Source organism: Scardinius erythrophthalmus (genome assembly GCF_964197995.2).
Source record: "Scardinius erythrophthalmus genome assembly, chromosome: 5".
Classification (NCBI taxonomy): Eukaryota; Metazoa; Chordata; class Actinopteri; order Cypriniformes; family Leuciscidae; genus Scardinius; species Scardinius erythrophthalmus.
In genome coordinates, this window is record NC_138225.1 from 17,431,847 (window position 1) to 17,449,019 (window position 17,173).

The window sequence follows — 17,173 nt, forward strand, 5'->3', positions numbered from 1 at the left end:
TCGATTTCCGACGCAGCATCTGTCTTGTTCCGCTGCCTGTAGATTACCGTAGAACTTTAAGAAGTAGTTTACGATGAATTTTTAAGAACATTCTTTTCAGGAATATGAATACTTCTTAAACTTTGTCTTAAGAACAATCTTAAAAAAGATGAGAACATTCCTAAGAAAGTTTTTGGGAATACAAAATATGCTTATCTTTTTTCTTAAGTCAGAAAATAAGAAGAAAACAGCAGTTAAGACGAATTTTATTCTTAAGAATGTTTTGTATATAAACATAAAATATTAATTAAAGGTTCTTAGCTTCAATTATATATTTTCACATGTAGGCCTATAGAAAAAAAAGTACAAAACCTTGTTTGTACCATGAAATATTGGAAAGACAATATTTAAAAAAAATAAAATAAAATAGGAGGAGGAGCGACAGTGCATGTATTTTTTTTAATTAATTGGAAGGAATCCAGCAGCTGCCACAGTCGTTAAGCGTTAAACGGTTTTTAGTGAAGTCATTTGACGACAGGTGACAATATTTCTCCCTATTAGATTCCAGACGACGCACTTCAAACGCAACATCGAAACTCAATTATATGACAACGCGATTTCTTCCCAGCGTAACTGCGCGCATGGATACTCCCACCTGACTGGTGCTGATGCTTGTGGTGAACTTGACTCCGCCCACCACAGTGCGCCATTGGCTGGTTCGGCTAGTGAGTGTGCGGCACCTGCAAGTCTGAGTGCACTAGAACGAGGCTCTCAAGCAGGGAGGGCGCAAGCCCTCACGGTGTCTGAAGTTCAGCGCACAGGAATGATGTTTCCTGATCATTCAGAAAGAAGTCAGAGCATTAAAGTGAGAGAGACCGTTAGAGCTGAAAACAATGAACTGTCCCAAGATCATAATAACGGGCGAATTTGCCCCCTAAAATGACTGAGAGAAACAGAATAGAAATGGGAAGTAACGTTACTGTGAAGGGACGTCGGCGCTTTTTTGAGATCGTCTTGGTTCTCGCGCTTTGTCCAACCTGCACCAACGGTCGAGGTAAGAGCTGTAAGCGGGAGGAAATATGTTGTGATATAGGTATACAGTATTATAAGCGCAATAAATCTCCTGTTGTCATTTGTTCAACTTTTATACTGGGTAGAGAATATCAGGAGACCTGCTTGATCTCCCTCTTTGCTCACGCGATCGTGCACGCGGTAACAGTTAACGTCTATCTCTGAAAAAACTGACACAGACTGCGTAGTTTTTAATACGTAGGCTATCTGTAGACTACCTACTAAGTGAGCATTTTTTTAAATGTTGTTTTGGCTGTGTATATTCGCCGTTTTTAACGGATTCGGTTGATGTAAACACTGAGGTGACTGACAGTTAAGTTTGTAACATTCTGTTCAGAAAAAGAGCAGCAGGTTTCCCACAGCATCAGTGTCAAGATTATTGGGAAAATGAAAGGAAACTGAAGAAATGTGTTGATACAGCTGGAATAGGCTACATTAAGTATTTCGATAGACAGTCCATGTTCAACAGGCGACCATATTTGAGTAGTTCTAGCTTTCTAGTTCACACACATCTAATAATCATTACTGCGACATTGTTAAACTCTCCAATTGCAGCTCTGTTATTTAAACCTTGTGCTGAAATCAGTTTGTGAGCGCATATCCGACTCGAGACAAACATGACTTAAGATAGTATATTAAAATGCTGTGTTCAAAAGTAGCTATTCTCCTACTGTCTCTTTACTTTTGTGTGACTAAGGTGAAGTTGATGGACTGTCAGGTGATTTGATGCCAGATATTATTTTTCCTTAGATATACAAGGCTTCATGGAAAACATCAAGGGAAGTAAAAGCAAAGTATTGGTTTTGAGCATTTATATAGGCCTACTGGTATTACATGTTTTGTAATTTATTCGTGTATAGTAACACTTTACAATAAGGGCCCTTTAGTCAACGTTAAGCAATTAGCTATCATTAAGCTTAACTATGAGCAATACATTTGCTCCAGTATTTATTAATCTTTGTTAACGTAAGTTAATTAAAAATTCATCTGTTCATTGTTAGTTCGTTAGCTCAGGTACATTAATTAACAGATACACTTATTAACCATTAAGTGTATCTGTATCTGTCCATTATTAACAGATAACTTTTGATTTTGATAATGTATTAGTAAATGTTAAGATGAATAAATGCTTTATAAGAAATTTCATGTTATCTAAGGTCATTATAATGTTAATAAATATTATGAATTCCATGCATATGGAACACTTTTTAAAAATATTTTAATAAAATGCTGAAGTAATAGACTTATATAGAATCTACATTTTTCCAAAAACATTTGATCGATCGTTGTAAGTGCAATCTTTATAAAACTTAAATTTTTTTAACTATCCAGATGTCACAAACGACTGTAAAAGCCGTAAGGCTGTGTAAGCTGCACAAAAAGTCAGCTTTTAAGTCACGGCTTGTTATTTTTGTCTGGGATGTCTTGAAGCTTGTCAGGTTTAGCTGTTCTGAAATCAATGTTGATGACACCAAATCTTTACAATGAGAGCAACTCACGTGAAGGAGCAGGAACTGAGACCTCTTGCGTGCTACACTGCTCTCAGCAAGCCCAAAGGGGCCTATATGAAACTTTAAAAGGGTTCTCAATGCATCCACCCGAGCGTGCGTGCCCTGTGGACCCCACATAACGGCACGCGATGGTTAGCCTTCTTTTCTTTTCCCTAGCAGAAGGCGGCACAGATTGCATGAGAGTAAATTAAGGTGTGTCAGCACAAGGTTGGAAGAAACTGAGCTAATATATGACTCCATATAGGTAGGTTCATATATGTTTGTTGGCGGAGGTGCATTCATTTATTCTCGCTATTGAAAAGGTAGATTTGGCAAAATTCTCTCATTCTCATCCAGGCATAGATCTGTGTGACATTGCATAACTTTTAACCACATTTCTTTTTACTAGATCTTGCTACAGATGCCTCTTATTAGAAGTTGCTGTACACTTTAATATGGATGCAATGTGATACCCTTTTTCTTATTTTTTAGTTCATAAAAATGTTTATACGCACTTTAAAAGTTCAATTTCAGACTAAAACAATATTATTATATTTTTAATTTCATGTAAATGCTTTAGTTTGACTTTGCAAAGGTGTACCATAATTGCGTGTATGCTAATCGGACTACACTTGTCCTTGTGCACGTGCTCCGAAAGACAGAGTATTGTTTATTTAATGTTCAAGTTTTTGATTGAGCATTGTGTAATGTACACTTGGGCAGAGGGATGAAGAATGTAGCTTAACTATGCAAAAACCCACTATAGAACTGCGCAAGTAAACATTTTTTTTTGCGCCTTGTGCTTAATTATTGCACACATATACAATGCAGTTTTAGCAGCAACAATTTCATTTTAGTAGCGAAATCGTCTAGCCGCCAAACTCTGCCAGTGGACCGTTCGGTGAGAAAAAGCAGCCAATCTGGAAGCGACAGAGGTTATAAAAATCCATCACCAACTCGGCTCTGCTAACAGTGTGCCAATGCAGTGCTGCTCACTGCTCAAATTTACATTTAAATGAAACCAAATGACTGAACACTCACAGATGAGAGTCAGTAAAAAAAGTACCACCTCCTTGTTTTGCAAAAGTACTATTCTCTACCTGAATCTGTTATTAGGCCCTAATGGGATCTGTGTTGGTATATAAGGAAATTACATGATCGATCCTTGTTTTTGTGATAGAAAAACTATTCTCATATATGGCCTCCAGAGATGGAATAAATCTGGTAAGAGAAAGTACCTAGAGTAGTGTAACCTTGAGCATTATTATTAACAACACTTGAGTGTGAAGAAAATAATATGGGCTTGCTGTGACTGCTTTCTCTATGCACTTCTTCAGCTAGGGGCTCTGTGCAAATATAATTTTTTTTTTGGACGAAAGAGTGAATTTAACTTCATTAGTCTAAAGTAGAAGCTACGTGGGCTTATCCACCATCAGGCATTTTTTCTGGTTTTCATCAACACCTCTCCCACCTCCAGAATGATCAGTGTTTAACCATGTGCAGTCAGTAAAAGCTTTTACATGCTATAAACACACTCATATTCAAGAAATGTCCCATTTTAGCATTTCTGTGTCATTCAAATTTCCTTTATTCTGAGGATATGCAAGCTTATGTTTGAAGACGCAAAATAATATCTGGGCTCAGCAGATGCTTTCACACATTCTGCAACATTTGCAAGATAACTTACGATAACATGTGGACATGAATGTGCAATATTATGTATTAGTCATAAGTGTTAGATCTTTGGAATCAAGATAATTGGAGCATTATAATAAACCAATTACTTGTTGCCATCAGTGCATGATTTATACGGTAGCTAACTAAAATACTTACTTTTAGAGAATGATTGTCTTAAGCAGACATCAACCAATATTGATTTTAGAAATACATTTTTATATAACGATACAGATTATTTGCATGTTTATGTTCACGATAACCGATATAAAGAACCAATGTTTGTTTAATTTGGACAATTATATATAATTATATTATAACACCACTGAACTGAACAAACTGTTACATTTACATTACATTTATTAATTTAACTCCCTCCTTGCATACAAAACAAAACAAAACAAAACAAAACAAAACAAAACAAAACAAAACAAAACAAAACAAAACACACTTCTACATCAATAAATAAATATATATATATTTTTTTTAAATAAAAGCTTTGATCAGGTTAAAAAACAGGTAACAAATAAAGCATGTGAAAATAATTCTAACATTGGAAAAAAAAGCAAAAAAAAAACAAACAAACAAAAATTCTAAAAGCCTGAGTAAAAACAAAAAAACATTACTACTTTAGTGTAGCTAGTACTCCCAGTTGCATCTCTTTATTTATAACAACAGCAGTAATATTAATAATAGTGTAAATACATTTACAAAGACTTAAGGTTTTAAACGGAGAACATAAATAAATGACTGGGGAGTCTATCAACTTTGCATAAATATAAACATTTGTTTTAAACTACAGTTTTAAAAGGTTTTTGTATAGGCTGAAGAGTGAAGAGAATAGAACACTATATTTGCTGGAATACAAATATATTACACATACATTGGCTGGAATATGCATACATTGTCAGAAAAATAAACAAAACGACAAATGCATCACCGTAATTTCCGAGTCCATCTCATCTGGCATATTATCAGAATTATTAATAGGCAAGGCCTAGAGTTTTTGTCGGTCTAGAGATGATGAAATACCTTGCTGACAGAGCACTTTTTTATCTATACGTTTACACAGAACTTCTCTTGTGAATGATTTAGATGTTATTAGCAAAATAAAGGTTACATAGTAAATGTTAATATAATTTAGGGAGTTTTAAATGAGTGGATTTTGTTAAAAGCTGATTACAGTGTGCTGGAGCATTCCTGAGCATCAGGTGAGTGAATGGATACTGACAAATGATGAGTATAGATAACAGAGAGAGAATTAAAGTTTGTATCAGTGATTTCAGGCCCCCCCCAAAAAATGATCACATTCATCTAATCTTTCCTAATGATAAAATTCATCAAACATACACTTATTCATGGCATATTGTTTTTCTCTTTAGAGATGCACAATATGTTTTGACCTTAAGGTTAAAAATGAATATTTACCTGCTGTTTTTTTGCCTCGACTAGAGAATAACACAAATCTTCTTGCAATAATCTACACAAATGCTCTAAATTGCATTGCTGATAAAATCTGGAAGCTTGCAGTTTTCGCGTCCTCAGAGATATCCCCATTTACCCTTTCTTATTGTGTACAGGACCAACTCAATGCATACGAAGGTTTTTTTCTACTATTGTAGCTAAATAAAAATCTAATAAGCACACAGCACTATCTTTATATCACTGTAGTGTGGTAGATCACTGTGGTAGAGCAATGTGGTGTACAGAATTACACAAGTTTTGCTGTTGTAAATTCGTTTAATGTCAAAGACAATAAAGAGTGCTGCAGGAATGAGTCCTTAAACTTGTAAATGAGTTTGATTTTTTTCATTGGGAAGTCATTGGGAAGTTTTAATGGGTTTTTGGTTAAATGCCTGAAATAAGGTCTGTGGTGAACACATGTGTCAAGTAGGGCTGGACAATAATTCAATATCGCAATATATTTTTCTGGTGATATGATTTTTAAACACATTTCCGATAATCATTACAGCATTTGTCACTGGCACTTTACATGTAACCCAAATAATCCATTAGTAATCGTATTGACGGCTTAATCAGACTGCAAAGCCTTCATAAACACCTTAATCGATCAGATTGAGCTTGATCCGAATAAAATAGGTGGTTTATTTCTTTTCTAATCAGATCGAGAGAACATGTAAACACTTGATCATATTGACAACCGAAACTGAAAGGACTGCGCATGTGCAATGACGTAGAATTAAAGTGTCATATAAATGAGTTTCCCAGCATTCTGAAATTCTTCTTTCATTCATTCTTCTTTCAGTCCTGGTTTCCGATTCTCATCCACAGACGTCTGGTTTTGGGCGTGGGGAGGGGCATTTTTACTGCCTGATAAATATAAGCAGCCCGGCACAACGGTTCATATGCTCATTGTCTCCAAATTATGACCAGAAACGGATAAATATTAAGTCTGCTGTTTAAAACAAATAAAGAACAAATAAGAATGGTTATTATGCGCAAGCATCGGGAAACTCTTTTGTACAGTGAGCGCATGTCAAAAATATATATTCCGATTTGAAGCGGGCACATCAACCCGATCACTTGTTTAGCGTTCATGTAAACACCACATTCAGATTGATCAATTCGGAATGAATTCAGGGTGTCATAAACACTCAACAATGTCCTTGCCCCAGCAACTTGTGTTTTTGTTGTTGATCACTCTTTTTTCTGTTTTTTTTTGCAGCAACTCTGAGCACTTTTCATATTCTTTATCCTGGCTGAAGCACTTTTGTTTCAATCTAAAAAAATAATATAATCAGCCAATTTTATAGTTTAAAGATATTAATATTAAAAAGTTGAGTCTTGTTTATTTGACAGTGATTACACATTTCTTGTTTGGATGAAGGCTAAATACAAATAAAAGGTGAACATTAATTTATTTGTACCTTTTTTATTTTATAAAATATTATATAGTTTTATAGGAGGAGGTTTCATAGACTTGGCAAATGAATTTTTCAGAAGTTTGTAGGTACAGACATCCGTTGTGGGCATTCTTGGCACTTTTTCTGAGGCTTTTATATTTTTCATATCGATATTGTAATTATATCGCATTGACCGAAATTAAGAAATATATTGTGATATAAACTTTGGCCATATCGTCCAGCCCTAGTGTCAAGATATTTTCACATTTTATTCTTAAAAAAAAAAAAGTAGAACTCTAGAAATGTAGTAGAATTTTGTTGTTGTTGTGAAAACTCATCAACTCACTGCTTTTACTAACTTGTTGTGCTTATACTTGCTCTCTCATAAACTATTCTAGCTTGAACTTTCCAACATGTAGATTTTGAAGTTGTAGTTCATTTATATTTATAGTTCATTTATAGCCTAACCTTAGCTTTTTTACTTCTGCCGATTGTGTTTGGGCATCAAATTTCTTAAAAGTTGTTCATTTGTGAAGATTATCTTGATGAATAAATGTGTACAATCCATAAACTTTTGTTGGTCACAGAGCTTATTTTCTGCAATAATCCAAAAGCCAATTATACTTAGACCTTGTGTTTTTCTGGTTCAGGAACCTTTTCCATGTGAGTGTTTACAGATGGCACAGACCAAATGAGCTTTTTATAAGCCGGTTTTATGATAGTCCCTTTTGCCCAGGCAGTTGTTAGGTTTGCAGGATTTATTTGTGTCTGCTCTGCAAGAAGATCAGTCTCTGTCCTCCAGTAAATTGTTTTATCCACTCACATTAAAGTGAACCATGAAATATCCAAAGTGTTCTTCCTCTCTTTTACAGATTTATTTACCGCTACATGCAGTAAAGTACAATTTGCAGGCCTTCCCAAGGTATCAGAAAAGTATTATTGCAATTCGAAAGTGCATCTTAAAGAAGCACAGTTTTCTGTCTCTGAATGAAGGCGCAAACCATTGGATAATTGGTAAATCTCCTTTTTCTCACTATTTATCAAAGGTTTTTTTGTATAACCAGAAATGCCGTCAGTGATACATATACAGTACCAGTCAAAAGTTTGGAAACGTTACTATTTTTTATGTTTTTGAAAGAAGTCTCTTATGCTCATCAAGCCTGCAGTAAAAAAACAAACAAAAAAACAAAACAGTAATATTATGAAATATTATTACAATTTAAAATAATGGTTCTCTTTTTTTATATACTTTAAAATGTAATTTATTTTTGTGATGCAAAGCTGAATTTTCATCAGCAAGTACTCCAGTCTTTGGTGTCTTATGATCCTTCAGAAATCATTCTAATATGCTGATTTATGATCAATGTTGGAAACAGTTGTGCTGCTTAATAATTTTTTTATAACCTGAGATACTTTTTTCAGGATTATTTGATGAATAAAAAGTTAAAAAGAACTGTATTTATTTAGAATAGAAATCTTTTGTAACAATATACACTACCGTTCAAAAGTTTGGGAACAATAACTATTTTTTTATTAAGAAATTAGTACTTTAATTCAACAAGGATGCGTTAAATTGATAAAAGGTGATGGTAACGATTTATATTGTTAGAAATGTTTTTATTTTGAATAAATGCTGTTTTTATGAATGAATGCTGTTAACGTTTTACTCATCAATGAATCCTGAAAAAAGTATTCCAAAAAAATATATTAAACAGCACAACTGTTTTCATCATTGATAATAACTCAGTATCAAATCATCATATTAGAATGATTTCTGAAGGATCATAAGACACCAAAGACTGGAGTACTTGCTGATGAAAACTGCAGGCTTGATGTTCATAAGAGACTTCTTTCAAAAACATTAAAAATAATAATGTTTCCAAACTTTTGACTGGTACTGTAGATTGAGTCAGACTTTTTTGGATTGTAAGTTATGTGTAGTATCGCTGTTTCACAATTATGTAGGAGTGTATAACAGGAGATCAAAAGAAGCAATAAGTGTGGGGGAAGAAACCAAACTTTCATCATCTCTGGTGGCATTTATTGATTTCTTTTCTTCTTTCTGCTTGACTAACTTCCACATTATACATACACACTTTCTCCGATCTGCTTTAAGTGGTGTAAAATCACTGTTTGAGTGCCTCAAGCCATTTTTGCTCTCTCTTGTCTGTGCTTTCCAAGTTTCGATCATAAGTGCCCTTTTCTTTTGTTCCAGTGCCTAAGTTTTTCTGAGTGCAACCTACAGTGGGCTCCACCCGCCTCTCACTGACACTACATTCTTCTTATCCATCCCAGAAGGATGCTTGGCAGCTTTTTTCTTGATTTAACCTACACCTACACCAAGGGTCATGGTAATTCTTGTGCTTTTTTGATGCTGCATTTAGGAGTCACAGAACTAGAAGAGGACAAAAGTGTTCTGGAATGTTCTGTAGTAATTTCACAATACCTTTGATCCATTAGAATGAAGTAGGTCATAAACATAATATTGCAAAACAGTGTAGTTTCATGTATTAGCTTTCAGCTTTTTCTTCTAAATTAGAACTGTTGATTATTCATATACCAGCCAGTTCTCTGATCAAGCCAGTAGCATAATGTTCATTTAGAGGTTAATCTACCTTTAAATCATAAGCAACCAATTAGGCACCCCATGGCTCATACTATTGAAGACTTTACCAGATTATAAAGCATTTTTGCCAATGTTTCTACCCTAACACGAAGGTGACCAATATCAATGACTCTCAAATTAAATTTGCCAGAGATTATGTGTAGTCCAAAAATAGTCATATTCACAATGTCTGAGGCATATGCACAGAATAAGGGTGAGTGGGAGGGGTTTATAACAGTGTATAAAACCTTAAAAAGTATTCAAAGGAACAGTTTTTGTTGAAGACATCTCAAGCTCTTACCTCAGACCATATACTCACATCCATATATAGAATAAGGGTCAGAGCATTGGGTCAGCTGATGGGCCAGATGAGATTTAGCTTACGCTGCAATAAGACGACAGGAGAAAACTAGATCAAATGGAAAACCCTCTGAGTAATAACACTCTCACCTTGAAGTGCTTTACAATATCACATTGCACATTAGGTCGGTGCCAGAAATAACCATTTTTTTTTTTTTTGCCTTTATGAGCGTATACGTTTTTAATATAAAAACACAGACCATCATCAAACATTCAATTCATATCACAAAAAATGCTTAGGATGCTGTTTTGTTGGCTGCTGCCTAGAGTCTTGATCAGACAACGTTTCTGTTAGTACATATTCCGCATTAAATCTTTGTTTATGCATAGTATTTCAACGTTATAGTTTGAAAGAAGTTTCACTTAAGCAATGAAGCTTTAATGAAATACAATTTTTTTTTCTCAGATTATGTTTTCTACGCTTAAAGTAATGCTTGCCTTACAACATGTTATACATTTAAGTGACGGATCATGTCAGTTCACCATATGCGCACATCTAGAAGCATGTTTTTAGGACTGCTCGCATGACTGAGGTTTACTGCATGCATATCTTGTCCTTCATTTTGTTCTTCATCTTCATAGATGCATCTGGCTCGTAGTGATTTAATGTCTCAGGCACTGGAAGGACACGCAGATAAAAGCCATCTACGCAAACTGAAGGATCCCCCATTCCCATTTCCATATAATACTCGTCCTTGTTGTGTATAAACTACCTACTATCCAAAGGGCAAATATCAAATTAGGAAATATTAAAATCACACCTGAGCTCTTTGAATGTAAAGACTGACTCTAGGTCAGACAGGGATTTTAAAACTGTCCTTCTACCGTCGTTAGAATGTCTTATGGTCACGACTCAGGGACTGTTTGTATGAATACAGAGTCGGCAAAAATGACAGCATTAATGGCTGTGACATTTTATCAGGGAAACATGAGCTACTACATCAACAGAATGGACATACATGTCTAACGATGTAATTTGTTTGTGTAAATATATCAATGAGTGGGCAGGCGAATATAAATTTTGAATAAACTGTAATTAATGGAAACGCATTGATTGTGCATCCAGGGTTCAAATAATTAATGAGGTACTTTGAAATATTTATGCTGTCTAAATGAAGTGCTCACTTAAAGCAGTCAGGCTGAAAAGTAAACTCAGCCCCTCTACTAAATATTAAACAAAACATCAATCTGTGAGCTCGCTTTTCATCAGTGAGCGCTGCGGGAAAATATCAGAGCAGAATCTAAGTAATTATGTTCCCTGCTAGAGAGAATTGCAGTGCTTTGTCATTATATCATTATGATGGGTCTGAGGTCAAAGGTCGTAATGATTTCATGATATAAACATAGGTTTGTTGTACTGTTATTGTCTTTTCTATTTGCTGGACCCAAGGTATGAATTTCAACACATTTTCCTAAAAATATTACTGAATATGAAATTTTGAAACTTTCACATCAGAATCTGCAGTACTCTGGTTATGACTGAAAGCCTATAATTCAGTGCCACTGCTGGGCTGCTAAAATAGCACACCAGTAATTTAGCAGATGTCACTTAAACACTAAATCACTTTGTCAGACAAGGTACAGGGTCTGTCAACTTAACAGTGATTATTACATCCAGGCCTATTTTGAGATGTATTTTCTCTGAAAGCTAGTTCATTACCATTTCAAAAAGACATGCACAGGAAAATGTTAAAGTAGTTTAATTTTATTTTCAGTTAAGTTGAAGCAGTTAAAAAAAAAATTATGCTTGAGATAGATTTTTTATTTTTATAGATAAGTATGTACAAATTTCCTTAACCTTTAAAAAGCAGCAGACTGCAAAATGATGTGTTCTTAACTTTTACTTCAGAGTAAATATCTTTTTCCTAATTCTTAGTACTGTGTAGCTGAAACCTCTCTAGTGTACTGCCAGATAACATAAGATCACCAGTCATTTGTGGCATATGGAATGATATTCCGGACATTATTCAAAAGGAATTGCAAATTGTATTTGCAATTGCGTTTTCAAATTGTGGACGCATAAAATGTGACATAATCCAAACGCAAATGCAAATCGCGCATTACCGTTTGCATTTTCGTTTAAGCGAACGCACAGTGACTGCCAAATTTAAAATGGAAATGCAAAGTCCATTTGCAACTGTGTTTCCCATATCTTACGAGTCTTGACCCTGTCATATTTAAATAGCAATTTCAATTACCAAGTCTGCTTTTTCACTTTCTCAGCGTCGCGTATGTAGCCAGCCAAAACTCAAATGAAATCGCAATTCCCTTAGCATTTCCATTTCCGATGCCTTACACAGAAACCTGTCAATCAGCGTCAAGGGTGGGATTAATATGGGGCGTGTTCGTGTTGGGACGTGACGTCACTCACAGTCGACGGTTAAGAGGTGATGCCCTGAACAGACAGACGCCGATTTATTTTAAACAATGGAGGTAGTTGGTGAAATTGTGGAGGACCTTATGATGCTCGCGCAGCAAGTTGATGACAGTACATCCTCTACAGATGTAGGTAATGTAACAAAAGTCACAAAATTCCATGACACTGAGATAAAGATTTGGTTTTGGTTTAGTTTAAAATTAATATTTCTTAAACCCTCATGTTGTCTTTGGGTTCTGTTTGGATCTCATTTGATATTTTTCCCCCATTCAAAAAAACATATCTCCCTTATCTCAGTGTCATGGAATTTTGTGACTTTTGTTACATTATTTGTCTAAACACACAAAAAAACCTGGGTTTGATTTAATTGGTCTGAAAGTAGCCTATGTATAATTTTGTTTTTGTCCATTTCACAGTTGAGATTAATTTAAAATGATTAAATCCCACATAAATCTAAACAAATAGACTACACCATAAATGTAAAGTGGAACAAACATTCTCTCTCTCTCACACACACACACCAGCCGCGGCGCTACATTTTAACTCCGGGCCCATCCATTTCTACTATGGTTTTGTACGTTTCTTCATTCGGATCTATTTGCGATCCATTCAATTCTAAACAACGCAGTTTACATGCTTTGTCCTTGTTACATTATTCATTAAGTGATAATAATAATTAGTGATATTAATAATTAGTGACATAATTATCAGTGAACTTGATAAATGTTGCAGATATGTTTTACTATGCATGCAAACAAATGCCTTTCAACTTATGCATGCAAAATTCAGAATAAAATGAATGTGCAGCAATTTGTACAAATAGAGAGTCTGTATACTATACATGTTGTAGCCATTAAATAAGCTCATTTAGTTTCATATTTGTTAAAATATTATAATGTTATTTTTTCATCTATGTTGATTATGAAAAGTGAACCGCATGAGTAAGATAGGATGCGCAATATATCGAGAGATGTGGGTCAGACATGATTTTGACCACTTTTTGTTTTGTAGAAAGACTTTTTTAGTGAATTTCGTTTTGTATAAATTGTATCTTAATTTTAATATTTTTTTTTATCAACCAATAATTTTTTTATTGCCTGGATTTAATAAATTAAAAAGGAAATATAGCAGACAATAAAATCATTGAGGCGCCCGCGCGGTCATTGCATTGCTCGTGAACAGGAGCGCATCTCATCCTAAATTAACGAAACTCAACGTATGCCTCACAGACATGAAATATATCTTAAGAAAGCCCAAAATGTATTTTTAACAATTTAAAACGAAAAGAAAAAGGCTACTCTCTGATTATGTAATCCATGATGTGCATTTCTCTCTATAGGCGCGTTCACTATATGGAGATGACGATCGTCAACTTCATCTTTACAGCTGTTGTTGCTGTTAATAAACTAAAAAAATAATAGGCCTATAATTTTATTAAACAATAAATTAAATTAAACTGTAATTGTCTTAAAAAAGCAGCAAAAAAAATCCGTTTTTTTTTTTTAAACCTATGCTAACTACGCATTAAATTCAGGTATAGTTAGTCGCTGTCCTCGGTGCCGCAGAAAAGCACTGAAACGGAGATGAAGGGGAACCCGTTTTTTGTTTTTGGCTTATTTTAACTGGCCCATCCAGTTTTCTGGAGGCCCACCTACAATCAAAATCCTGCGCCGCTAGTGACACACACACACACACACACACACACACACACACACACACACACACACACACACACACACACACACAGGTTTAACTGCAACAGACAGCATTTTTATTGAATTTCGCAAATTGAGAACACTTATTTGAAGGGGTGAGACCTAGCACCGACACTCATCTCTTGTGGTATGTCCAGTAAAGGACGTCCAGGTTCTTTAGTTGTCCTGTCCTTCACAAAAAGCCTATTATTAGCTACTTCACTGAGGTTGGCGAAGACAACATTACTTATGTTGCTGTTACTTACTTAACATTTAACTTATCCAAAATGAAATGGCTTCTGAGTAAGAGGACATCTGTAGAGGATGTACTGTCATCAACTTGCTGCGAGCATCATAAGGTCCTCCACAATTTCACCAACTACCTCCATTGTTTAAAATAAATCGGCGTCTGTCTGTTCAGGGAATCACCTCTTAACCGTCGACTGTGAGTGACGTCACGTCCCAACACGAACACGCCCCATAGCATAATCCCACCCTTGACGCTGATTGACAGGTTTCTGTGTAAGGCATCGGAAATGGAAATACTAAGGGAATTGCGATTTCATTTGAGTTTTGGCTGGCTACATACGCGACGCTGAGAAAGTGAAAAAGCAGAGTGGTAATTGAAATTGCTATTTAAATATGACAGGGTCAAGACTCGTAAGATATGGGAAACACAGTTGCAAATGGACTTTGCATTTCCATTTTAAATTTGGCAGTCACTGTGCGTTCGCTTAAACGAAAATGCAAACGGTAATGCGCGATTTGCATTTGCGTTTGGATTATGTCACATTTTATGCGTGCACAATTTGAAAACGCAATTGCAAATACAATTTGCAATTCCTTTTGAAAAATGTCCGGAAAATCATTCCATAGTGGCACTTGAGGCAGCTCAATCCATTCGTGCTCATGGGTTTGAATCCCCACATGAGTCTGGTGGTTACAGTTGTGTCTCTGATTTCATTCAGATCAGTAGAGGGAAAGGCACAGAAAGCAGGAGGGGAATTAGCTGGGGTTCATTTGGTTCGTGATTAATTTCCAGCAGTAGTATTAGTGACTCTTAGACACAGTAGGGTGTGGATATTGTAATAAATACTACAAACCACTCTCTTGGGCGGTGTGTAGTGTGTTTTTACACTCTAAAGCCCTATTCGGATGGGACTAGTTTTCTAGGGGGTCGTTAGAGAAATTCGTGTTTCACAGACGTACTTTGCGATTTTAATCCCGTCCGAATCTGCCAAGTCTTTGTTTTTCTCACACAACCTGTCACACAAATTCAGGGGCAAATTACCTACTGTTTCGCCAATGTCAGTGGTCCTCTGAGTATTCTAATCCCGCAAATATCTGTGATTGCTGATGTTGTATTATCCTAACTAGTGATCGACCGATATATCGGTCGGCCGATAAATCGGGCCGATATTTGCGGGTTTGACGTGTATCGGCATCGGCCGATACACGGCTGCTGCGTTCGCCGATAGTTTTTCCCCGGCATTATTTACAGACAGGCGTCCGCCGGCAGCTCTGTGATGCTGGAGACGCTGCAGTTCACGTGCAGCCCATGCACTGCCCCTCCCACACTAGCAGAGTGCTGGAAGCCTCTTCAAGACAACGGCAAGTTTTAAACTTTCAAAGCATCTTTTAACTGTTTGACTTAGCTGAAATATTGCCATACACTTTAAAAGTGGAAACACGTTGCTCTGTGCGTGCAACTAGCAAGTTTGTGGGTCCAAATGGAAAACGCGAATGCCTATAAAACTGCTTGTCATTGTATTTAGGGAGCTGCAAATAGCTAAGTTTGAGGCTATCCATATGCATACGGCAACTGTTACGAACACTTGTCATAGAATTAAATAATGCCGACGTTGTTCCGTGATATTTGTGGGAGTTTTATTCAGCGACCACCTGGCTGAGGTTTGGACGTGTGCTCATAAGAGAAGCGACGCGGTTGCGACACGCATGCGATGCAGCGCGCTCGTTTGTCCAGGCGCTTCTATGCCGTGGTGAGATGAAAACAAATACATTTTTTAGGGCCTGTTCACATATCGCGTCTTTTGCGCGCTCAAGTTCGTTATTTCAAATGTAGGCGCGCGGTATGCACGCTCATAATGGAAGCGACGCGCTTATTTTTTTCCAAGCGCGTCCGCGCCGCATCGAGATAAAAACATAGTGCTGGGCGGTTTGACCAAAAATCAACATCACGGTTTTTTTCTAAATTATACCGGTTTCACGGTTTTTACCGTTTTTTTTTTTTTTTTTCTCAAGCATGATGGGTGTTAACCACATTTTCTACTGAGTGAGAGAGGAAATACTGCAGTAGATTTACTTATAATGCCCTATTTTATTGTCATGAGTGAATATTATAGAAAAAATCCACACTAATATTAATAATACAGGTTTGCAAGGCTGTTTACAAAGAGGTGCCAGCAGGACGCGCTTTAGGAGCGGCAGAAACAGTGGTTTCCCCGGTAACGGCTGTACACAAAGCAGCAACGCTCATAAACACTGCTTTATCAGGAAAGATAAAGAAAGATTCAATCGTAATAACAAAGAAACTTTTCTAAAGACCGTCAGTTCACTTCAGATACGTTACAAAAACACGCGCGCCGCGAGAAAAAAGACACTTTCACCCCCACACGTCTCGTGCCCATTCTAGTCAATGCTTGTGTTTCAGATCGAAGCTTCCCAGAAGCGGCACTCCGCGCCTAGTCTATTTCTAAATATAGGCGCCTAGTCTATTTTGACGCACCGCGTGGAGGACGGAATAAAACCTTGTCGCAGCTGTAATGCGCCGCAGACGTGTGTTGTAAATGAGGGGTGAGACTGTGTCGCCGATTAAAGCGACATACACCGGTATTGCGGTATATTAAAAATTCATATCGTAACAAAAATAAAAACCGGTATTCGGTATGAACCGGTAAACCGCCCAGCACTATAAAAACATCTCAACTTTTCAGAATGCCGCAAGCGTGGTGGAATAATACGACAGCATCGAAAACTCGACCGAACAGCTGATCATAGCTGGACAGGGCGGGTTTTTATTTCTCATCTCCATAAATATA

At 36.3% G+C, this 17,173-nt stretch overlaps 1 protein-coding gene across 1 annotated transcript in view; it reads left to right on the forward strand.

The window, feature by feature from the left end:
- Positions 1-714: 714 nt before the first annotated feature.
- unc5db (unc-5 netrin receptor Db) overlaps positions 715-17,173 on the forward strand; it is a 205,417-nt gene continuing 188,958 nt past the window's right edge. The window contains exon 1 of the mRNA XM_081364977.1: positions 715-1,033. Within this exon, the coding sequence (XP_081221103.1) occupies positions 919-1,033 (115 nt within the window). The 5' untranslated portion in view covers positions 715-918. The remainder of the gene's footprint in view (positions 1,034-17,173) is intronic.